Source organism: Pelodiscus sinensis, chromosome 12 (genome assembly GCF_049634645.1).
Source record: "Pelodiscus sinensis isolate JC-2024 chromosome 12, ASM4963464v1, whole genome shotgun sequence".
In the NCBI taxonomy this organism is placed as follows: Eukaryota; Metazoa; Chordata; order Testudines; family Trionychidae; genus Pelodiscus; species Pelodiscus sinensis.
Window position 1 is genome coordinate 9,983,747 of NC_134722.1, and position 25,443 is coordinate 10,009,189.

The 25,443-nt window shown below is 44.9% G+C and overlaps 1 protein-coding gene across 1 annotated transcript in view; it reads right to left on the bottom strand.

Moving 5' to 3' along the window:
- The window catches only part of CDH13 (cadherin 13), a 963,918-nt gene that overhangs the window by 618,970 nt on the left and 319,505 nt on the right, over positions 1-25,443 (bottom strand). Inside the window, exon 3 of the mRNA XM_075939988.1 lies at positions 23,013-23,221. Coding sequence (XP_075796103.1) covers positions 23,013-23,221 — 209 coding nt within the window. The remainder of the gene's footprint in view (positions 1-23,012; positions 23,222-25,443) is intronic.

Below are 25,443 nucleotides of genomic sequence, written 5' to 3' on the forward strand. Positions count from 1 at the left end.
CTTATACATTAATGTATACTAAACACATCTACACAAATACTTTATTACACAGATGTTTGTTTATAGTCAGACAGACTCTCATGGTTATGCTTTACGAATCTTAAAGGAGGAAAGCGGCTTTATAAATATGACATTGTTACACATCTTAATGGACATCTTATCCTTTATGAGCTCTTTTTACATTCCTGTAAATCACAGTTAGCTTGTTGCTTTCATTCCAACATCCTTTAGTAACTGGGATGAATTTTAAATTTAAAGTTGCCCCCAGTGATTCCTTTACATCTCCAGAGCAGGTTTCCCCCCGACATCATGATAAATCTTAGCAGCTCGACACATCATTCGAGATGTACAGCAAGACAGACAAGATTTTAGGGACGGGGTTTAATTAGGCCCCAACTGATATTAAATTCTGTCCCCCCAGCCTGATCCTCCTTTCTAATCCAGCTGGAATGCCATTGGGGCTCTTAATAGCAACTGTGCAAACAATCCCCTTTCTGCAGCTCCATAACCCTCATGAAAATGGCAAAGGGGGGAGGGAACAACTCATTGAGGAACTTCTTCTCTGAGGGTACATCTATACTAGACCCCAGGTTCGAACTAGGAAGGCTAATGAGGGTGACCGAAATTGCAAATGAAGTGTGGGATTTAAATATCCCGCACTTCATTAGCATGTTCCCGGGCAGTTGCCATTTTGGAAATTGACTAGCCCGGAGTAACTGCCTGCGTCTACACGCGGCAGTGAAACGGGAGTTCGAAGTAAAGCCCTAACTCGAATTAGCTGTTATTCCTGTTGGAATGAGGTTTAACAGCTTGTGACAGGGGGTATGTCTACACTACCACCCTAGTTCGAACTAAGGTGGTAATGTAGGCAACTGGAGTTGCAAATGAAGCCCGGGATTTGAATTTCCCGGGCTTCATTTGCATCTCGTTGGGCGCCGCCATTTTTAAATGTCCACTAGTGCGGACTCCGTGCCGCGCAGCTACATGCGGCATGACTAGGTAGTTTGGACTAGGTAGTTCCGCGGCACGGACTAGGTAGCTCGGACTAGGTAGTTCGTGACTATTCACGAGGAGTAACGGTAGTTTGGACTAGGAAGCCTAGTCCGAACTATCTAGTCCGTACCGTGTGTAGCCGCACGGAGTCCGCACTAGCAGACATTTAAAAATGGCGGCACCCGGCGAGATGCAAATGAAGCCCGGGAAATTCAAATCCCGGGCTTCATTTGCAACTCTGGTCGCCTACATTACCACCCTAGTTCGAACTAGAGTGGTAGTGTAGACATACCTAGGGTTACGCAACCCTGCACTACCTTTGGCCCCCTCCGGAAGCCGGAGGGAGATGAACTGGCACCCCACGCTGCCGGGAAGACCACAGCTGCATCAGGTGCACACCACGCAGCCTGTGAGCGGGCAGGGGAGGCTGCGGGGGCGGCAGGAACATGCCGTGTGGTCAGCGGCTTGGCCGGCGCCCCAGCTGATTCGCCGGGGGAGGCGCCGGCACAAGTGAAAGCCAACGCCTGTGAGAGTGTCGGGGGTGGAGCCTGTGGGGTTGGGGGAGGAGCAGAGGTAAAAGACGCCAGCGCAGGCATACTGGGGAGGGGGATGGTCGAGCCTCGGAAGGAGGAGAGCGGCACCCTTGGCATTATCAGGGTGGCTGGGGCCTTTGGACAGGGAAGAGCAGTGGGGGACCCAGAGGAGGAGAGTCTGGACTCCCGGCAAGAAACGTATGGAACGCCGGGGTGAGGAAGTAGCCCAGGGCAGGTGTAATTGGATTGCCAGCGGGCTGATGAATTGCAGCAGGTAGCCCCATCAGCCAGGTGGGGGGAAAGCAGATATTTTCCCTCATCTTAGGGCCCTGGGCTGGGGCCTGGAGAGAGGGCAGGCCCGGGCCCCCCTCACACACCACTTGGGGTAACCAGAAGAGTGAATCGGTTAGGAAACACACGCCCAACTAGGAGGGGCAGGTTGGGGTGCCATAGGACCACGGAGGCAGAGAGAGGGGGACTTGAGGACGTGACCAAATCACCCCATGACACAGCTAATTTGAGTTAAGGGCTTTACTTCGAACTCCCATTTCACTGCCACGTGTAGACGCGGGCAGTTACTCCAGGCTAGTCAATTTCCAAAATGGCGACCGCCCGGGAACATGTTAATGAAGCGCGGGATATTTAAATCCCACGTTTCATTTGCAATTTCGGTCGCCCTCATTAGCCTCCCTAGTTCGAACTAGGGGGCTAGTGTAGACGTACCCTGTCATTCATACAAGGAAGCCCACCATTCTGAAATCATTTCCACCTGGTAGATGGCTGCCATCAGCCCTCCACCACTGGTCTCCAGCCCATTGCTTTACACATACACATATACACACACACGCTGCTTGTACCTTGGTTATGGGGCTGCAGGAAGGTGGGGGGGGTGTCTCCTCAGTGATATTAGGATCCCCAACAGCATTCAGCTGGATGAGAAAAGAGGCTCAGGCTGGAGGGACAGGATTTATAAACACTTCCCTGGTGCACAGAGCAGGAGCCAATGGCTTATCTGAAACCCACTGACCTTCTCAGATGCCCTCTGCCCATTCCCAAGACCCTCCTCACAATCCCCAAGCAGGTGACCTTTAAAGGAGCCACTGCTGATTTTCCTGCCAGTTCACACAATACCCCACCTCTGAAGTGGCAAATGTTATATTAGGGTGGTACTGTCTTCCTCATAGCAAACATATCCTTTCAGGTTAGACTCCCAACAGTGCTGCCCTGGGACTTTTTTTTTTTCAAAATAGAATAATTTATTACTATTCTACTAAATGTGAAGTGGGGGCTTTAAAATAGTTATGAATGTGGAAAAGGCCATTTATTATCCCAAATCACACAGGAGGGACTTCTACCCGGTGTAACAAACAGCATGAGGTCTATGATCCACTCGGATCCCAACACTGAGGGTACGTCTAGACTACAGGCTTTTGTCGACAGAGGCTTTGTCAACAGATACTATTGACAAAGCTTCTGTTGACAAAGAGCGCCTAGACTACATCCAGTTCTGTCGACAAAGCAAGCCGCTTTGTCTACATATGAGTGTAGACACAAAGGACAGTGTAGATGCAAAAACGCCTTCTATCGACAGAACTCTGTCGACAAAAGGTGTTATTCCTCACAGAATGAGGTTTACCACCGTCGACAAAACTTCTGAGTTCTGTCGACATTATGTCGACAGAACTTGGTGGTAGTGTAAATGCAGGCATAGTTTTGTTGACAAAACCCTGTAGTCTAGACACACCCTCGACTCATGATAATGCTTCAGTGGGACATAAATGGAACATGGGTATTTTCTCCGCCCTGTCCATGGGCGGGGGGTGGGGGGGAGAAGTGGGTGAATATTACCCAGCCAGTACAACCCTTGAATAGCCCTTGCTCAGCTTTGCCAGTGGGTACGGAGTTGGCCTACATGCATTTAAAATATAACTAGAGCCTCTGGTTCTAGTATAGGAACTTAACGTTGACTTTTGTATTTCACTTGCAGAAAAAAAACCATTCCACACTTGCACCCGAGCAAGGAGCTGTCCATCTTACAGTGAAATAGATGTATAGATGGCATCTATTCTTCTTGGGAGACTGAAAACTCTATACTCAGGTCCTGGCTGGTGAGTATAGGGAATTGTGATTTTTAAGTAAAATATTTTTTTCTAGAATATGTTCTGTTGTAATTTTACACTCCATCCCTTTACTCTGTCATTGACTGTGGCTCACAAATAATTATTTGTTTTTGCGTGTGAAAGATTTCATGTTATCTTTAAGAACGAAAACCTAGTCTGTGCTGTCTGGATGCTATTGGCTAATGACAAGCACCGAGTCCCTCTCCTAGGATAAGCACATCTCTAATTCAGATAAAATCAGAATGTGGTTTATTCACCTAGGAAAGCACAGAACATACAGTGCAGCCAACAGCTTATAATTTCAAAGTGAATTATTCACATTTCCAGTCTATAAGACCATTTTTTCTCTCTTTAAATAACTGACTATTTCTCATTTGCATGCTGAAGTGGTGCATGGAGGGGTAAGGGAGAAAAGTTAGCTAACAACGTAAGTGCAGACTCCTTTGCTACTTTGAGTCTGGAGCACACATGGAAAAAAATAACGGGTGCCCAACTCCCACCAGTCATAGCTATTCAGTGACTGATGCTGATCAGCTGTTTGGTGGCTGGGGAAGGTGCTTGGGGAAGGGCAGAGAGTGGTAGGCAGACAGGTCTTGGAGGAGGGGTTGGAACAGGGTGGGAAGAGGCAGGAAAACAGTCAGGCCTCAGGGGAGGGGCAGAATGGGGCAGAACGTTCGGACAGAGCAAGGGTGGTACTCCAGAAATACTCAGCACTTGTGGCTAACAACATTTATGCTAAGCATTTGTACATACGTTGAGAGTTGCTACTATATATGTTCTGATCAAAGATGGAATGTAAGTTCATCAGGATCATCAGTGGATCACGGTCTTTGCCATTCAATACAAAAGGCAATTGTTTCTATAGCAATTGCCATCTCTCTTGGCACCATGACAATTCTTAGATAAATGGTACATTGTTAGGCATATTCTAGAGCCAACGTATGTGAAATCCAGATTTATTCAGCAGCAGAAATCTGCAAGTGAAATGCGTTCAAGTGCTGAAGATCTACTCGTGGCTATCAGCACCAGTGATAGCTGATGCAGTGATGTAGCTGAGTGGATGGGGAACTCAGGAATGGGGTGACTACACAGTGGAATGTCTTTACTTCATGTACACTGCTAAGAGTATCTCTCTGTCACACCTGAATAGGCTTGCCAGGAGGGGACTCTGACCCAAGAGGGAAGCTCTCAGAACCACGCTTACATGGATCAAATTCCTGCGCAGAAGATCCAATCCAAAGCTGACGGAGGTCAGTGAGAAACTATTCGTCTCAGTGGACTCTGAAACAGTCTCAGAGAGCAGAGAAACTATGTTTGATTAAGGTTTTGGATGCAAAATGCTTTGAGTGGCTAATGATTCAGAGAGATCTCCATGTTGTAGAATGATTTCACAACACTCCAAAATCTGTAATGGGGATTTTAACACATTTACAGAAATGAATAATTGAAGCACATTATTGAATCACCCACTCATGGCAATGGGGTGTTGTATTCATGGACCTAAAATAACATGAGATCATGTCGTTTCAGAACTGTTGAAGTTTATCTCAACTAAAACGGATTTTCACTTAAATCATTCAATGGGTAGTAACGAAAAGGGGGGAAAAGTTGCTTGACAAACTACTATCCCTATTCCAAGATCTACGGCATCATGTGGATGAAGCTTAGAACATACAAACAAATATCATACAGATTTTCACATTAGTAGAAGAATGTGAAAAACATCCTTGTGTCAACTAATACAGGAAATGTCAAATGTCATCCAATCTTGGTGCTTGTGTCTCACTTTTCCAGTAAAATGAAAACACAAGAATTTTTGTGTTAAGGATTTTAAAAAGCTATGTGTTTTGAAAACTTAATGGTCCCTTTTTATGCTGTAATGTAAAATATCTCAAAGTTTTCTGAAAATAAGTAGTTTTCTACATCATATCTTTTTTGATCAGCCTAAGAACTTGCAAGTATATTATCAATATTAATGGAGCACTGCGAATTTAGGAATATTTTTGTAGTCTCTTGAAATGATATGTAAAATACAGCATTGTACATATTCCTCTTTAAAGCAACTGCTGCATATAAAATTCAATAAGATGAAAATCAGCAAGCCTATTTGTCAATCTCTTATCTGAGAGTCCAGTTCACATACTTGTACAGTCATTTTCAACCCATTTGGAAATTTCCTCCAAAGTGATGATATGTTGAAAAAAATGCTAATCTTCCTTGATAGGAACTATTACTGCTTATATCATAGAGTTTGGTACTTTATGATGTTTTCAAATAACCCTAGAGTAGTTGTACCACAAAAATGACTCAATTTAAGTATTCACTTTTCTTCCTATGATTTTTTTCCTGTTACAGAATCATGATCTATAACAAGAATATTGATCCTTTTTCATCATAGCTAAGACAGATACTCAGGTACTATCAGTTCTTAGGCCTCAGCATTTCCTCCTAATGTAAACAAAATTTGCACCCTTTTGTTGTTATATGGGCAGAGCAGGAAGAGAAATCACAAATAAAAAATGTACTACAATTTGAACCCATAGAATGATGTTGGTAATCACAGTAATGTGGGGATGGAAAGAAACTGAAGAAGCTACCTAGACCAGTGCCCTAAGCTGAGGCAGGACAAAGCAAACCTAGACCATCCCTCACAGGGGTTTGTCCAACATGCTCTCAAAAAACCTCCAGTGATGGGGACTTCACAACTTCCCTTGGAAGTCTTTTCCAGCAGTAACCTCTAATATATTTTAAAAGTTTTCCCTAGCTTCTAACCTAAATCTCCCTTGCTTCACATTAAGCCCGTTATTTCTTGTCTGATCTTCAGGGGACATGGAGAACAATGGACCCACTAGCATCTTCGTAACAGCCCTAAACACTTCTGAAAATTGTTGTCTAGTCCCCCCGTGTCTGATTTTCTTTTGACTAAAGCATGCTCACTTTTTAGCTTTTCCTCATAAAAGCCTTAGAAACCCTGATTTATCATTTTTGTTGCTCTTCTCTGGATTATCTCCAATTTCCCACAGCTTTTCTGAAGCGTGGGACCCAGAACTGGATGCAGTACTCCCTAGTTCCAGGTAAAGCAGGACAATTACCTCCCACATCCTACCTATGACACTCCTATTAATACAACCCATAATTATATTAGCCTTTTTCACAGCTGCAACACATTGTTGGCTCATATTCAATTTGTGATTCATTACTATCAGAGTCGCCAGGCAGCTGTCTGAGGCAAGAGCAGCTGCAGGCTGGCGCAGAGGCTGTCTAGCGTGAAAGCAGGCAGGGGTTAGAGTTGGAGCACAAACAAGGCCCAGCTAGAGCAGAAATACAAGCAGGAACACAGGCATTGTGTCAGAATTACCAGGCCACGGGAATGTTCCCAGCCAGGTAGTAATGGTGAGCAGACTAGAGAAATGGCTCCTCTTGGGAGTCTATATATTTGCCTTGGGATCACATGACTAGATCCTGGACTGAGGATTGGCTGAACCATGGTGAACAGCATGGGGCCTATCACAGGACCAGCATGCTATAGATGACTCATCAGAGATGACTAATCAGGCTCAGGCAGGCACAGAGGTCATTCAAGGATGATTCATCACAACTATAACCTCCAGATTCCTTTTAGCAGGCCTGCGGCCTACCCAGTTATTCCCCATGTTGTAGTTTATCAGAGTTTTCTTCCCTAAGTGCATTAATTTGCACTTGTCATCCTGGTGATTTCAGACAAAAATATAACACTCTTTTATACATAGCCCTTACTGGTCACTAGCCCAGCATGAGGTTATTCAACATGAAGGAAGCCTTCTTTGTGGCTTTTTACAAGTCAGTATGGGTTCACCTCCAACCAGACCCGCTCAGATAAGCCTCCAGGAATAGGCTTTCTTTTGTAAAGAACATAGAACAGGATCACAGTTCTCCAGCCTCCTCTCTGCTTGAAGCCTCCCAGCTCAGTCAGTGCTCAGACCCTGCTGGGGACAGAGGGCATATCCTGGCAGGAACCAGGAAGTTCTTCCAACTTGCCACTGCTTATAGTCCACAACTTGTAGTTCCCAGGGCTGCTCGTGAAGCACACTGGTCCTTGGGCTACACCTAAAACCACTTAGCTCTGATATAGTGTTTTGTAACCACAGGTCTCAAAGGGCACGTCTACACAGAAGGCTAAAGCCAAAATAAGCTATGCAACTGGAGCTACGTCAATTGAGTAGCTTAAGTCAAAATAGCTTTTTTCAGCTTTTGGCACTGTCTACGCAGCAGGAAGTCTGAGTTAGAGTACTCTTCCTCCGACTTCCTTTACTTCTCATAAAATAAGGGTTACCAGGCAATGGGAAGGAGTCAGAATAAGAAATTCTCCATCATTTCAACATTATGGCAAAATAACTGCTTGTTGTGTAGACGTGGATTGTGTAATTTCAGAATAATGTCGGAATATCGTTGGAATAAAGCTGCTGTGTAGACAAAGCCCATGTGCTTTGCAAAGGGCTAAGAATCATTATTCTCATTCTGTTGACAGAAATCAAAACACCAGATGTGGAAATGACTTGCTACAGGGCAATTGCCAAGAGCTAAGCTTGGAACAAGAACCTAGCTCTCCTGAGCCTCAGTTTGTCTTCCTCTCTGCAATCTTATATGTAACAGACATAACTACTATATATTTGAAAGAGTTTTTTCTGTCTGTGTGTCTATCTGTCTATCAAGAATTCCTAGAATCATAGAACTGGAAGAGACCTCAGGATGTCATCAATCCAGCCCCCTGCCCCAGGCAGGTCCAATCCCAACTAAATGATAAGAGCTAAGATCACCAAATTCGATATACAGCTTCCTCCTATCATACTTTAAAGCTAGGCAAGGGGTTGGTTGTGCCAGGAAAATGGGATGTGCCTGGAATGCGATTGCTTCTCATATAACCAGACAGAAAAGAGACCGAATCACCAAGCAGGTGAAAGGGACTGGCGGGGGGTGCACCCTTCCTGCCCCAACCCCAAGCCTCCCATATGCCCCTTAGAAAGGGCAGGAAAGGCTGAAGCTCTATCCCCCTCACCCACCGATTCTTCTGGAAACTTCTGGCTGTTCCTTTTCATTGGGGAGCAAGGGAAAAGTGCAGTATTCTTCACTCTGGCTGAAGAGTGCAGGGGGCAGATGAACCTGGACCTAGCTGGGGGACATGTACCCCTCCCATGGCTCTGCCCACTGGAGCTGCACCAACCATGAAGGAAGAGGGCTGAGGTAGTCCTCTCTCCTTGGGGCAGCCTACCCACTGAACCCCTCATCCCCAGCCCCACCCCAGAGCAATGTGCATTTTTATTTTATTTTTACAAAAAACAAAAATTACTTGAGTTAAGGACCCGAGCAACACCGGGTAAATCTCCTACTATTACCATAATGTTGAAAACCCAAACATTACAATAGGGAAACTGCAGGCAGCCTAAAATACTGCAGGGTTTTCCAGTTCAAGTGAATTGTACAGGGCAGCTTGCCTGCAGCAAATTCCTTCCCTTCTTTCTGAGCTACAGCCAGAAGCTATTTTAAGTTCTGCTCCTGTATTACATGCTGTCCAAGAGTGCTCTCTTCCCTCCTATCTCTTCTTTTCTTTTCCCATCTTGGTGCCTGAAAAGAGTCCTGAGGGGTTGACAGTTTCTGTTTAATCATTTCATCCTTGTGTATGGAAGAATCCTGAGCACCAGGCTGTCTAGCTACTCCTGGGCTGGAGTTTGTGAATATCAGCCTGTCCCCTTATCTCCTTCGGAGCTAGACTCTGGGTATCTTGCTTTTCTGTTTTCAGTGGTTTTGTTTGTTCAGAGAAAGGTTCTAAATAACTCCTCCTCCTGTGAAAAGGGCAGACTTGGTTGACACACAAAAAAGTGTGTTGTTTGGGGAAATTTGTTTTTCCTGTAGTTTCCTGGTATATATGTGGTATCTTTGCTAAATGTGTAATCAAAGTGCAGGAGGTAGGAGAGTCTAGAGAAAGGATACTGCACTTAGCCATGAAAGATGTGGATTCAGCTCTTGGCTCAACCAGTGTTCTCAAACTTTAGCAACATGGGGACCCCCATTTTGATTTGAAAATGTTTGAAGACCCCCTCCCCCCAAAACACACACCTCTGCTCAACCCCAGGTCCTGCTCCCACTCCACCCCTTCTGCCAAGGCCCCACCTCTTCCCATCCCTGCTTCTTCTCTCTCCTGCTTCTTTCTGCCCCTCCCCCAGAGCTCAACCTCGAGCAAACCCCACCCTTGCTTCTTCCCCTCCCCCCAGTGCCTCCTGTAAGCCACTGATGAGCTGTTCAGCAATGTGCAGGAGACACTGCGGAAGAGTCAATCAGTGGGGTCAGGGGCTCCCCTGGAGTACCCTCAGTTTGAGAGCCGCTGGCTTAATCTTTTCTCTGTCTCAGGTTCCCATCTGTAAAATGGGGATAATGCTTTTCCTCTCTCATGGATGTGTCATGATCATAAAACCCGCAGAGGGCTGTGAGATAATTCCATATTATATTGGCATGGAGAGCCAGGTAAGTACAAAACCAGATAGAAATTGGCATTTCTGTCATTAGTCTCATCAGAGTCCATGCACTCAAGGAGTCAGGATGGCCTTTTTAAAAATGACATTCCTTGCAATCTTCCAGAGGAAGGGGTGTGGTCTATTTTTAAAAGTCACAAGGCTAGTGCATCACTTCCGACAGTGTTGCCAGCAATACTCCTGCTACAACCCATCCCAAGAAGCAGCAAGTTGAGAGGGAAAGAGCAGCAAACCTGGGCCCTTCAGGATTGCTTAAAGGAGACTCTCTGGGGCAGTAGTTTTGGAAATCCCCAAATATGAGCCCTCTGAGGGCAAAAGGGGCTAACGTCAGCAAATTAAGGCCCTTTTGGCCCAGATAAAAGGAGCTGCAAAGCCTTAGCAGGTCATTTCCAGCTGGGATTAGATGAATGAAGAAGGTTGCTCCTCTCTGGCAAAAGGGGAGAGAGAACTATCCTGAGAATAGGTAGATTGCACTTACACTAAGATTGCAGAGAGAAAAGCCTGAGGATGTTGTCTGAGAGATGGAGATGGAGATAAAAGGATCCAGGAGGAAGAGTCCCAGAGAAATAGCAGACAAGGGATGATGACGACTATACATGATTGCCAAAACGAGGATCCCTGGTTGGAGCCTGTGTAAGGGGACTGTTACCCCTTACTAAAACTCTGTGTGAGTTTTTGGTTTGCCAGCTCGCAGTATCTGAAGGGGAAGAGTTCATGAGACTGACTGACCCCAGAGACAATGGAAAGCAGCCAACACTCCAGCTCAGCCTGATTGACAGGTTGGACAGGCCAGTGAGGAAGGGGAGAGGCCAGGCCCCATCCTCCCTGTGAGCTGGGATTGTTCTGGCTCTCTCTCTGAACAAACAAGCTGTGTGCAGAAGAGGTCCTGAAAAGACAGAGAGCTGAAAGAGCAGTGTAAGTTGTATGAAGAAGTCCAGCAGCGACAGAACCAGACACAGACAGGCCAGGAGTACAAGTTGTGTGGAGAGACAGTTTTGCAGCAGCAGAGCCAGGCATACACAGCACAGGGAGTGCAGACCCTGTGTTGAGCAGCAGACTGGCAGTGCTCAGAGAGCCAAAAGGAACAGAGAAGCAACACAAGGAGCTGGAACTGGCCAAGCAGCACAGCCTGCAGCTGGATGTGGTGAGCACCTGGGACCAGCAAAGTGTGGGGAAAGGCTCTGGACTGGGACAGGGGTCTGGCCACTTCGAACTTGAGACTGTGTGGTCACTACCAGAGCTAGCGTGTCCTGCCTGTAGCCCCCCTGCAGCATATCCAGGGCCTCTAAGGAAGAGACTGTGGACTGTCCTTACACTCTGCAAACTGCTGTTTTGATGTCCCTGTGCTACATAGCAGGGCTGTGTGTTCTCATTTAACCATTCTCATTTTTTCTTATTCTTTTCTCTTTAATCAGTTGTTGTTTAATAAATTGTATTTGCTTTGAACCTTATGAAGTGATCACTGGGCCAAGAAGGCCTGCAGTGTAAAGAGAGCACCTCAGAGTGGGGACACCCTAACTCCTGCCCCTAGTGACTACAAGGTCAGGGATTAAGCCCCAGGAAACCTGGGCCCAGCCTTGTTGGGATTTCAAGGGCTCTGCTACTCAGGAGAGTGGAGGGGGAGCCCTCAGGATCAGGGAGCCGTGGGGTAAAGGAAGTGGGAGCGGGGACTCAGATCCTTTCGCTGGTTCATTTCACCGGGGTGTATAGAAGCCAGGAAAGTTCCCCACAATAGCGGGATCATTCCCCCGCTTACACCTGCAATAGTGAGTTACCCTGTGTTCCCCTACTGGCCACAGATACAATGTCTTAAAACCTCAGAAGGAGCTGGACTGATTTGGGAGTCCTAATAGAGGGGTAAATTTAAAAGGCCCAAAGACCTGAGATAGACTGTTTATTTACTGCACTCTTCAATAGTCCAGATGGAGTTCATTTGGACTTTGTGTGTCTTGGCTGCAGAGCCAGACCACTGAAGACCGGCTGACAGGCTGCTAGGACTATTGGGGGTGAGAAACGGTCTGTGGTACCACACTCTGCAGGTGTTTAAAAACGAGTGTCCCTTTACTTTCGTTAGTCAGAGGGCTGAGGAGTGAGGACCTGAGTGGCCAAGAATCTGGGAGCCTGCTAGGTACAGTATAAAAGGGAACATAATGATCATTCTACTACTTCACCAATGGAATTAAGGTTTTTCCCTTCTCTCAAAAGGGAAAGGATTAGGGGTCTAGTCTCCACTTTGCAGGTTTGTGTGGTTTATTTTATTATGCAGCTATATCATTTGTAGCATTAGTCTTGTTATCCATTGGGCCTTTGCCTCACCTGTAAATTATGGAAAACATTGGTCAAAGGGTTTTTGGGTGGGGAGAGAGGCCACTGGTATCAACAAAAACCATGATTGTGCAGCTACACCAGGCCTGAGCAAAATACAGCCCGTGGGCCGCATCTGGCCTGCCAAGCCACCAGATCCAGCCTGCAGAGGCAGTGGGAGCCCCAGGCAGGCTCCCCTGCTTACCTCGCAGCCCTGCACACTGCTCAGAAATGCACTACAGGGCACTTTCTCTTTGAGTCCGGAGGGGGACGGGGGAGATTCAGATGTTGCTCCCGCCCCCAGCACAATCCCATTGGCCAGTTTCTGACAGACACTGGCCAATGGGAGCTGCCTGTTTGAATAACAGGCAGCCACAAAGCACAAACCTCCTGCTCACTCTCTTAAGCACATGGCCGAGCAAGCAGAAACATTTTAAGGTCTGTAAGTCTTTACCTCTGCAGACAGGCTGGTAAGTCTCCTGGCAAGAACCTGCCCCTGGCACCTCAGCTCCTCCCTTCCCTAACCCTCTGTCCCACACTCCTGCCCCACTACTCCACGTGCCTCTATACCTCCTGCCAGATCTGGTACCCCAATCTCCTGCCCAAAATCACAATCCCCTCCTACCCTAGGTCACATCCAAAACCCTTCCCAAGGTCACAAGTATCTCCTTCACTCAAACTCCCTCCCAGACTCCATTCTCCCTCCTGCACCCCAATCCTTTACCCCAAACTCCCTTCTGCCCCCAACCTCCATCCCAGACCTGCACTTCCTCGATTAATACCATGAAAGAGTGCAGCCTTTGACCACTTTCCAAAATCTTGGGAGTGGCCACCCATCAAAAATTATTGCCCACCCCTGAACTAGGCAGATCCATTATAAGCTTTTCATTCACCTTCTTATGTAACTTTGTAGAGAGAAAGTATATTTGTGATTACTGCAAGGTTCCTAGAATTTCTTTTGAAAGCTTGGAGCATTTCATCATGTTTACAATGGGCAGTTAATGCAAATGACTGCTTTTGAGAGTTTATTCAAAGTATCTAACTTTGAAAATTTAAAGCTAAGTCCCAGGTTAATGCAAAAACCAAGACTTACTGGTATTTACCCACTTCAACTATACTGGTAGACATAGAAGTAGACATGATCTTTGACCTAGATCAAAAGATCCCTTTACTCAATGAAAAGACTCCTGTGTTCTTTATGAAATTTCCATTGTACAATGGGCATATATGCAACATCTACCTGGTCTGTTGCATGGTGTTGAAAATCTGTTGAAGTTATGGAAAGGTTCAGGAAAAACAGAAGCCCTTGTGGATTATCACAAATAAGTTCTTTAAAGCAACACAAGGAATGGGAATCTAGGGAAGTGGTGGTGCTGCACAATTATTAAGATCAAGAAGATTCAAAGGGCTGTATGGAGCATATGGAGCTCATAAGTTTTACAGGCAAGTGGTACAATGGGTCAGTTAGGTCCTGAATAGTAGTGATACCTAAATGCTAGTTGGGGTTAAGTATGTTGCCCCAACAGTGAGCCATCTTGCCACAGAGGGCCTCTAGCAAACTAAAGTCTCCAGGCTTCTAAGGGTCTATCTACACTACAGGGCTTAACTTGAAATAAGCTACAAAAATTGAGCTACATCAGTTGCTTATCTTATTTTGAAATAGCTTATATTGAAATAAGGAGTGTCTGCATAGCACTTATTTCAAAATAGAGCACTCTTCCTCCGACTTCTCTCATTCCTTGTACAACGAGGGTTATAGGAGTATGAGTAAGAAGTCCTACAGTTTGACAGTATTTTGACACGATTTCAAAATAACGATAGTGTTGCAGCATAGACATACCAAAGAGACAGCCTGCATGGAGCTCAGCAACTAGGGAGGCTGGGGACTCGTGACTGGCAATTCAAACAAAATAAAAGAATCTATTTTGGTATTTCCTAAATAGATTTTCTTAAAAAAAAAAAGTTCATCCCATGGGAAAGTTTTGCATATCCAACTTCTTGTTCTGCTTTGTCATGAATCATTTTTGGGAGATGTGAAATTTTACATGAGATAGAAACTCCACATTCTGCACAGCCATAATATAGACTCCCTTATAAATGCATATCACAATAAAAGCCTGGAAAAATACTTAGGTATCACAGCAGTGGATGCTATAGAACAGTGGTTCTCAGCCAGAGGTATACAGACTGTAATATCTAGATACATTTATATATTATGGAGGGAGGGGAGTCCCCTGGTAGCTTCCTGGAGCAGAGGGCCAGAGCCCTGTAGCACCCCCTTGGAGCATGGGAATGGGGCTAGAGCACCACAGCAATCCTGGGGTTGGAGCCCCACAGCAGCCCCCTGGAGCACGGACCCAGGCCAGAGCCCCATGGCTGCCCCCGGATGTGCGGAGCTGTAGTCCTGCGGCTGGAGCCAGAGCCTCTGCTGCCCAGGAAGACGGGGGATGAGGGAGGGCGAGGCACGATGCCTGCTGGGACAGCCTGCCAGCAACAGACAATGGGCTTGAGAGCCAGTGGCAGGAGACCCCCTGGTCTGGCAAATTCTCTTATTTGGGACCGGTCAGGTCCCAACAGTGCAGGACTAGGGAGGTCCAACCTGTACCTCTCAATTGTAGTGTCAGTGCTAATGAGGCTAATTGAGTGGGCTAGAAGTGTCCCATACTTAGCTTTTCAGGTGAACAAGGTGTTAGATGTATGGAAGGCTGGCTTTATAATGGGACATACAGTTAATGTCTTTATTCAAGCCCAGGGAAACAGCGTCAAAATTGCATATGAAGGTCTCTCTCTGTAATTGGCTTGCAAAATTCCTTTGTAGAAGAATAGCTGCATTTAAATCCATGACTGAGTACCCAGGTAGGTTAAAATGTTCCCCTACATCAGCGGTTCCCAACCTTTTCCAGATAGGGACCCATTTTGACAATTTAGGAAGACTTGGTGACTCAAGGCAATTCAAAAACGGGGGAAGATGGGGGAGGGCAGAGCCACCTGAGGAGACACTTGGCAACTCTTTTGAAATGTAATGGTGACCCATATTCGGGTCCCAACCCATAGGCTGGGAAACCCTGCCCTACATGTTCCTGTGTGTTACCATTTCTGATGTTGACTTGCATCCCTTTATCCTTTATTGTAGAGACTGTCCAGTTTGGCAAATATACAGGAAACCCCACGTTACAATGGCCCAAGTTGCAACCCCTTGCACTAATGATCATTTTTGGCTGTGTCTAGACTCAGGGTTTTTTTCGAAAAAAGTAGCCGCGTTCTTTCAAAATTAAATCGAAAGAACGCGGCTTTTCTTTCGACCGCGGTAAACTTCATTTCACGAGGAAGAACGCCTTTTTTCGAAAGTGCTCTTTCGAAAAAAGGCATTCTTGAATGCCAACAGGGCTTTTTAGAAAGAGAGCATCCAGACTCACTCGCTGCTTTCTTTCGAAAAAGCGGCTTGCTTTTTCGAAAGTACTGCTTGCGGTCTAGACGCTCTTTTTCGAAAGAGGCTTTTTCGAAAGATACTTTCTAAAAAGCCTCTTTCGAAAGAGGCTTGCAGTCTAGACATAGCCTAAGTGCGGAAAGGTCCAAACTCCCCCGACTTATGTCCTTAGCCGGCATTTACAATGGCGCATAGCACCTATCATAAATGTGGGTTTGACTTACGATGCCCCCGACTTGCGACATTTCCCCAGGAACCGATCGCGTTGCAAGTCGGCAGCCACTTTTACATGGCAGAGGGGAATGCCCTCTGGCACTGATGGCATATATCACATTAGAGTATGTGCAATTGTATGAACTCCTGATGTGGTGGTTTATGTGGTTAGGTCCTGCGATGGTGTTGCCTATATAGGTGTTACACAGAAACAGAGAGAGAGAGATAACCTGTGAAGAAATTTGCAGAGGCCAGTGAGATTTAAAAAAAAATCAAACTATTATTCTTGCTTCTTCCACTTCTACTAGTCAATAAAGAGTCTAATGAGAATCTAATTGACAATCTTCTTGATTATGCTGGAGGCAGAGTAGCATCCATCTTACTAATATGAATCCATTGCCTCTGGAGAGCTAGCAAGAATAAAACGTATTTTGAGAGGAAAATGAGGAGATAGGTCTCAAAGAAACACAAAGCAGAACCACTAAGAAAGAAGGCATTATCTTTATTATCACTGGTGAAGTTTTAGCTATGAATTGAACCACTTAATTGAATCACTCATTAATTGAATCACTTAGGTCCCAATCCATCTCCCAATGAAGTCAACTGGCATCTTTCCTCGGAGTTCAATGGGAGTTAGATCACTAGAATCAAGAAACTTTTAGGTGCTTTCCAGCTTCCTCCTCTAAAACTTTCTAGCAGCCATCTCAACTCTGACTGGGAGCAATCACCCTTTCTAAGATTTAGAGTTTATTTAGTGTCTCTTGAGGCTCACAGCTACGGTAACCCAGTGTATTATAGAGGATTCTTGTTAGCCAGTTCTAAACAGGTCGAGATTCTGTAATTAGAGCCATTAACAATGGATTTCACAGATGTAGGTTACACACTTTCAAAAATGAAACTGCAGTCACAGGCAGTGGGGAAATATTTAAGAACTACTTATCCCCTAATTAAACAAGGTAGGGAACTCTTAGTACTGCATGCTAAGCACTGCTCTAGCATATGCTTATCTTAACCCTACAGAATTACATGAAAATGCTCAGGTTCCAGTCTGAGCTGTTCTTAGCCAAAATTCATCTTGCACACAGATGGAGCAGTTTTGCTGTTTCCATGCTGACACATTGCAATTGTAGCATGAAGGATTAAGCTGAAATTTATCATAAAATCACTTCAGATAGGACACTGTAATCTTCGGGTTCTACTTGAGTTTGACATACAGAAAGACAAAACAAGACTGTGTGGGACTTAAAATAGGCAAACAATAGCTGAACTAATCACAAAAAAAATCCAAACAAAAAAAATCAAGTCTCCTTAGAAAGGCTTAGATCAGTACAGCAGCCCTGGGACTGATTCTCAGACATTGTTGGGAAATCCTCAATAAACACAAAATGGAGGGCTGGAAAGATTGTCTCCGCAGTCCTCAAACCCTGCTGATACCATACACCAGGATAGTTTTCCAAGACAAGGTTAAAGCAGCTACTAGTTGCCAATGCCCTTACTATAGGTGAAGATTATCATTTTGAATAGGGAACCTGGTCACAGCTCTTTCTCTCAGTCATGTCCCAACAGCAATAAAAAGTGTGATGGTTGCTGGTACAGGAGACGCGACAGATCCCTTATCCCTGTGCAGGGGAGATCAGCCAACACTTGGATCTGACAGATTAGGTGGATTTTCTTCCACAGGGTCAACAAAAAGTGGACAGAGGAGGCCATCAGGGCCAGAATTCAGATCAAACTTCATGAATAGATTGAAGTTGATGACTTTGAAACCTGTCCTGCACATTAAGCAGTACACTTAGGAGCCGGAGAAAGAGAGACTCACAACCTGAATAGCCGTGGAGGATCAGTCATGTCAGCAGTCTCGTCTCCGAGAAAGAAAAAGGTAAACTGCAGTTTCTCACAAAAATACTGGTTCAGACCTTGAGGCTATACCTTTCATGGGAAAACTTCCACCGAAGATAATAGAAGGGCTGCCTCACGCAGGTTATGTCTCAACTACATTCCTCTTCCGACAGAGGAATGTAAATAAGCAAGATTGAAAATGTAAATGAAGTGTGGATCTACAAATCTAGCGCTTCATTTGCATAATTACGTAAGAGTGCTTTTTCAAAAAAGAAACCACAGTCTAGATGGGTTCTTTTGAAAAAAAAAACACCATTTTTGAAAGAACACCTCATTTTCTCAGGAGTAGGCATTCTTTCGAAAAAGGGTTGGGGTTTTTTTTTTCAAAAGAACCCCATCTAGACTGCAGTTTCTTTTACGAAAAAGTGCTCTCATGGAATTATGCAAATGAAGTGCAAGATTTGTAAATCCGTGCTTCATTTGCATTTTCGAACGGGCTCATTTGCATTCCTCTTTTGGAAGAGGAATGTAGTTTAGAGGTGATCTCAGGGTGATGGGATAAAAAAGGAGCGGGAACTTCAGGATGCAGCTCAAAAAGAATAAGACTTCCTCAGAGGCCTGGGCCTGGAAGACTGGCTCCAAATCTGTCAGCAGCGATCGGGGTATTTGGATCTATTCTCACAATGGCTACGTCTACACTGGCATGAATTTCCGAAAATGCTTTTAACAGAAAAGTTTTCCGTTAAAAGTCTTTTCGTAAAAGCGCGTCTAGATTGGCACTTTTTGCGGAAAAGCGTCCGTGGCCAATCTAGACGCAGTTTTCCACAAAAAAAGCCCCGATTGCCATTTTCGCGGTCGGGGCTTTTTTGTGGAAAACAGTACTATGCTGTCTACACTGGCCCTTTTGGGCAAAAGTCTTTCGGAAAAAGACTTTTGCCCGAACGGAAGCAGCATAGTTTTTCTGGAAAAGCACTGATGATTTTACATGAGATCGTCAGTGCTTTTCCGGAAATTCAAGTGGCCAGTGTAGACAGCTGGCAAGTTTTTCCGGAAAAGTAGATGATTTTCTGGAAAAACTTGCCAGTCTAGACACAGCCAATGAGAACTGACTGAAGGGCACAATATCAGCTCACGGCAAACTTCCAGCTTTCCACGTTTGTTTTCATTCGACACTTGGAACAAAATGTTTTTAAAGTGTTCACCAAACCTGACAAGTGAGGGCTTCTCTACACTTACACTGAGATCAAGCTTGGGTTTGATTAGTGAGTCTAGTAAGGACCCACTAAATCAGCCATCAGCCCCAGTAATCTACCCATGAAGGATCGGGGCACAGTAGACCAGCAGGGTGGCATGGTGGGACAGAAAAGGCTACCCGGTCCCTTTGGCTCCCACTACCTGCGTAGTGGTACCGCTGTGCCAGGCTCCCATAATCCCTCAGGCCATGTTGCTAGGGGCAGGGGTAAAGAGGTGGGGTAGGCAGAACAGGGACGAGGCTTCAGGGAGGGGTGGAGCAGGGGTGGAGAGGAGTGGGGGGGGTGCTCCAGGCCCGGCACCCATGGCCAGATTATGGTTATGGGTATAGGGGCCTAAGGCTGATGGGAGGGAAGGGCCTAAGTATGAAGTGCATACTGCAAAAAAAATATGAAATCAACGAATTTCCGTAAAATAGGAGGAGAGCTGAGCAGCAGGAGCCCCATCCTTTCCCAATACATTGCTCCATCCAGCTGCAGCTCACTCAGTGCCTCTGCCTTCTGGAGCCCTGTCACTCCCCCTCTCTCTCCTGGCCCCAGCCCTGTTTGACCAGGAGGGCCTAAACAATTGAAGGGCCTATGGCTATCTTCTTATTAGCCTAATGGCTAATCCAGCCTTGCCTGTGCCCTCCTCCGGTGGCCCTAGAGCCAACGTCTACATACTTGGGTTTGCAGGGATTCTATCACAGCACTAAAAATAGCTGTTTCGATGCTTGGAGCCTTAGCCCAAATATTCACAGAGCTATTTTTAGCCCCACAGCACAAGCTCAAATCTATAGACTTGGCCTCTGAGACCCAATGCCGTAGGTTCCTGTGTGTCATGTAGACGTACCCTTAGTTGAAACTGAAAGTCTCTGACAAAATTCACTCCGATAAAAAATGTTCCAACCACCTCTATTCATGCCATTATACTCTCTGATGCTATTTGTTTTCCCTGACAATCGATATTCACATTCAGCACTGCTTAAAATGCAAATCAAAACCTTTCCCTCAGCCATTGACTTTTAAAAGTTTGTTCAGCCTTTGTTAGCCCTACAGCTCACATTTTTTTAAAATGGAAGATTTAAGTAAAATGACTACAGCAATTGCTGGAAATATAGTAAAAGTGCTTGCAGCCAAATGCCTAAATACTGAAATAAGACGCTGGATCAGTCACTTTTTATAACCCTCCTCATTAAATCTTTTTTGAGTTCTTTTAAATTATAGGTCTGTAAAGGTACGGGGATTAATTGTCTTGAAAGTCACTGTCAGGCCAGCCTACTTACTGAACACCACGGCACAGAAATGAAGGCTACATCAGTTTTTCTTTTGTTATTTTGTTGTGTATGAAGTAAACATTTCAATCAATTCCCCCACCTTCTACCCCATCATTTTATGATTACTTTGAAATTATATGTGACAAAGACAGGACGTATTATGCCATGGACAAAGGGGAAAAAAAATCATCCACTCATAATGGAGAGACTACAAAATGTGGTGTAATAACTGGCATTGGCGTTGATGTACACTAGGACATAAGAAGAAGGAGACCAGTGTTAAAAAAAAACGAATCCTAAAGAGCCAGAAGATGGAATTCATTCCTGGGTCATTCAATCTCTAATGAATGTTAAAGATTTATAGACCCTAAAGTCTTAGACCATCAGTAGGGGCCCTATTGTGGCTGTCTAATCCTATTGCCTTGTGCCAGTAAGGCTACTACAGTGTGGTATCTTATGAATTTCCCTTGAAGCTGCCTTGTGTCCTTGCAGTAGAACCATTTCCTTTCTATGGTTCTTTTGTTAAGACATGCTGAACTTTGCTGGTTTGGCACCCTCAGCATCTGACCAGCCCTGAACAAGGCAGTTTGCTGGACCTGGGGAGATCAGTTTTCATTCCTCTACTATCAGCTTCAAGACCGTCCTGGAGGGCTGCCAGCCTTCCCAGCAAGTCTCCCCTCCTGGCCACTGGATTCGCTGCTAGCCCCAGCCACCGGGCTTTGCTGCTGCTGGATTGCCGGCTGGGCTCTGCTCCCTGTCGGCCATGCTCCACTCTCAGGCCAGGTTCCCTGTCCCTGGGCTGCTGTCCGGGCTTTGCTCTCAAGGTGCTGGGTCAAGCTTACTGCCCCCAGCTGCTACCCCACTTGGCTGCCAGCCCACTGGACTAGCTTAACCCCGGCCGCTGTCAACCTCTGTTACCAGTCACTGGTGCTCTGATCCAGTGACTCTGGTATAGCCACATCTGTGGTCCTGCTGGACCACGGATGTTGATGGACCAGAGAGTCCCAGACCAGAAAGTGTCAACCTGTATCTGGACTTGGTTGGAGTTATCAGTTCTCTGTGGGCTGTCACATTACTGGGTTACAATAGGAAAAGGCAGATCATTGTTGCACCCACTGTTGTGTGTTCGCCCCTGGTTCTGTGAAAGGTGGGCTACAGGATGCCTCTAATTGAAAGCTCATGCTATGCTGATTCTGTCTACTCTACTCATATACTAGTATGATTTTTGTATGTAAAGTTATGAATACGGGTTCTGGACTTATATTGTAAATGTTCTCTGTCCGGGAGACAGCGGCAGTCATCGCCCACCTGTTGGGAGGGATGGTGTCCCAGTGAATGCTGCGTAGACAATGGTTCTTAAAGGATGCCAATGGACACTTGAGGAGCACACAATGGCCCCCTTGGCCTAAGGAGGACAAACCTGGATACCTCATAGCTCCTTGACTAAAAAGGACATGGTGATCATGCAATCAGCTCCATTTTGGGAAGCACCTTCACTCAGGACAAAAATGGATTTCCCTCTGGATGGGCAAGATTATAAAAGTATTCTGGGAGTGCCCCGATCTTGGTCTTCCCTCCTGCCCTCCCTCTTCAGAAGCACCTTTGCTAAGGACTGAGAGCCTGGAAGGATCCGTTGACCCATCTTAACATAGGATGTACACCAGAGACTTTTAAGATAGCGGTCATTACATCTTTGCTAAGAGTCTGCATCAAGAACTTTGTGATTGATGTCTGTAATATGCTTTCTTTAACAATTCTACTCTCAACCTTTTCTTTCTTTTAATTAATAAGCCTTTAGATTTTAGATTCTAAAGCATTGGCACAACGTACTCTTTTGGATAAGTTCTGAGGTGTAAATTGACCTGGGACTGTGGCTGGTCCTTTGGGATCAGTAGAACCTGTTCAGATTTGGAGAGACTGATTTTTGTAACCTCTCATCTGTGTAAGGCACAAGTAAAGCTGGGGTATATAAGGGGATTGCTTATGAGACTTCTTGCTGGCAAGAGTTGATGGGTTTGGTGCCTTAGAGGAGAAGGGCCAGTCTTGGGCTATAAGGAGCTCTAGTTCTAAGCCATTTGCCCTAATTTAACCATTACAGCAGTGCCCTCAGACCACCTGTTATATTACATTGGCACCTAGGAAATATGAAGTGACTCAGTATCAGACAACACCCCTGATTTCAAAAGTTCAGAATATTAAAATGCAACTTGGATTATGGGTCAATTAACAGCTATTAGCCAGAATGGTCAGTCATGCAACACCAGGCTCTGAACGTTCCTAGCGTCTGTTTTCCTGAGTTTAGAAGTGGAGGGCATGGAATGGATCACTCAGTGATTGCCTTTTTTATTAATTCCCTCTCAAATACTTAGTATTATCCTCTGTCAGAAAACAGGATACTGGGCTAGATGGACCTTTGGTCTGGCCCACTATGGCTGTTTTCATTTCTGATGACATCTCTCTTTTAATGCGGTAAATCTGCCTAGTGTTTAAGATGTTAGTTACATTGAATTGGCAACCCTCCTTGACATTCTCTCATCTTTATCTTTTACCTCATCTTTGATCTTTCCTTACCTTTAAAGAGCCCTGCTTCTCTTTCCCTCCAAAAACCAGAACTTCTGCCATGTCTTCAGCCTGGGCAGACCGGGCATGGATGAACAAAGCTGTGACGGCTTCCGTTATATTTTTCAGTGCAACTAAAGATCCATTGGGTTCCACCTTAAAGTCTGGGTTAGAAACTGCAAAGCTCAGCTTGTCGTTCCCCTTGCAGTCATCAAACGCCACTGTGAAAGAAGAGGAGACAAGAACATAAGCATTGGTTTATACACAAGAGCTTCAAACATATATATAGGATTTGCTTCTACATAGAGATGACATAAAACTGGTTCCAAACAAGGGAGCACATTTTAAAAGTGGTCTTCTGTAAGCCTCTCTGTTTGCATGTCCATCACCTCAAGGACAAGCTTGTACGTGTGCAGTTTTGGAGGGATGAAAGACTTTCACCAGGCAAACAGAATAGCTAAGACATGGATTAATGATTTTGATCTTGGATGTTTTGTGATCACTCAAATCAAGATCACAGAAACAGCAAGTACATACCTAATTACACATGTTAGTACAGGTGCCGACAGACAGAGACTAAGGGTCACTACCTTGGGTCCCAGTGATTCAAAAGGGCCCAGGCTCCCACCCTCTGCTGTTGCTACGGTGGGCACAGCCGGAGCTATCAGCCCTTTAAATTATGGTTGGCGCTCCAAGCAGCATGCTCCAGGCTAAGGGCTAGCTAGCAGAGAACCCAGGTGATGCTGAGGGTTGGTTTCTCCACAATTTTGTTGACCTCCCTATATTAGCATCTACAGAACACTAATTATGGACTTGTTCATGCTACTGGACCTCTAGGGTATGTCTAGACTACATGGCTCCATTCACAGAGCCATGTAAACTAGTTTACCCGACATAGTCAATGAAGTGGGGATTTAAATAATCCCTGCTTCATTAAAATAAAAATGGCCGCTGCACTGTGCCAACACTCAGATGATCCGGCACAGCACAGCAGTCTAGATGCGGATCGGTCGACAAGGGAAGCCTTTGTCGACTGCTCCCTTATGCCTTGTTGAACGAGGTTTACAGGAACAGTTGACAAAGGCTTCCCTTGTCGACCAATCTGCGTCTATACTGCCGCGCTGTGCCAGATCAGCTGATTGTCGGCACAGCGTGGCAGCCATTTTTATTTTAATGAAGCGGGGATTATTTAAATCCCCACTTCATTGACTATGTCGGGTAAACTAGTTTATATTGCTCCATCGAGGGAGCCATATAATCTAGACACACTCCTAGAGTGCTCACAAAACAGTTCAAAGTAACCAGTATGTTGCCTTCCTGACTGGAATAGCTTGTTTTGTCACAGTCTGTTTGTAAAAATGTTGTATGATAGAAAAAAATACGGCAGAAAAAATACTATAGTTTGAATTTCACTATCAAGACAGCTGGCTAAATCTACAAATTCCCCACATTTAAACTACTGCTCCTTGTTTAAAATTCTAAATAGAAGATAGACAGCCAATTCTGTTGATTTGTCAATGGGAAGTGGGTACCTAACTGTTCTTAATGCTTTTTTAAAAACTTCCCCATAATTGTAACAGCATGAACTGTAATTCAAAACATTGTAATGGTGAGTAGTATGGATTTTTTGTTTACAGAATGTTTATCTTATTTATTGATTTGAAGTCCTTTTATAAAAGATTGATGAACAACAGATGATGACTTTTTTAGGATATATAAAATTATAAGTGAGCAAGGTAGTTATGTAGAGTAGACATCATTTAAAACACAGCTATGACCCAACTACAGGATTCCAGTTACCACTGCATGAGCATTGTAGTTATTAGCAAACATCAATGGAGAAATATAGCTCTTTGTGTTTGTCAGACCAATAATACAAGTATGGGGCGGATTTTCACCCTGGTGGAAACTATCATAACACCATTGATCCTCAGCATGAATTGTCATAGATCCAACAAGAGCACACCAATTGGGAATCTGGCTCTATATAACTATAGATGAAAACTTTTCATGATACTTAGAAACTGTTTTAAGCCTTGCCAAAGTAGACAGTGTTGCTCAGATATACCAGTTCTGTACACTTGCTTGCTTGTGCTTGGCACCTCATGTATATGCTGTCATTACTTTATTTGTAATATACTATCATCATTACCAACAATTCACTACCACACAGTTGTCCTTTAAGATCTCTCCAAAAACATACAAAAAGGAAACGGGAGGTTGATTGTGATTAAGAAAGATACTGCGATGAATTATATTAATTTCTAGTGCTCGACCAGCAAGCTACCACAAGTTGAGAAGCTAAGGGGTGATAGGATATTTATCCCCACTTCTTATTTCACAATACAATGAAAATATATGCTGGACCTCATGTGTTACATTTATAAATGACAAGCATCTTAAGCTCATTCAGATCACAAACCCATTTCTACATGCCCTCGGC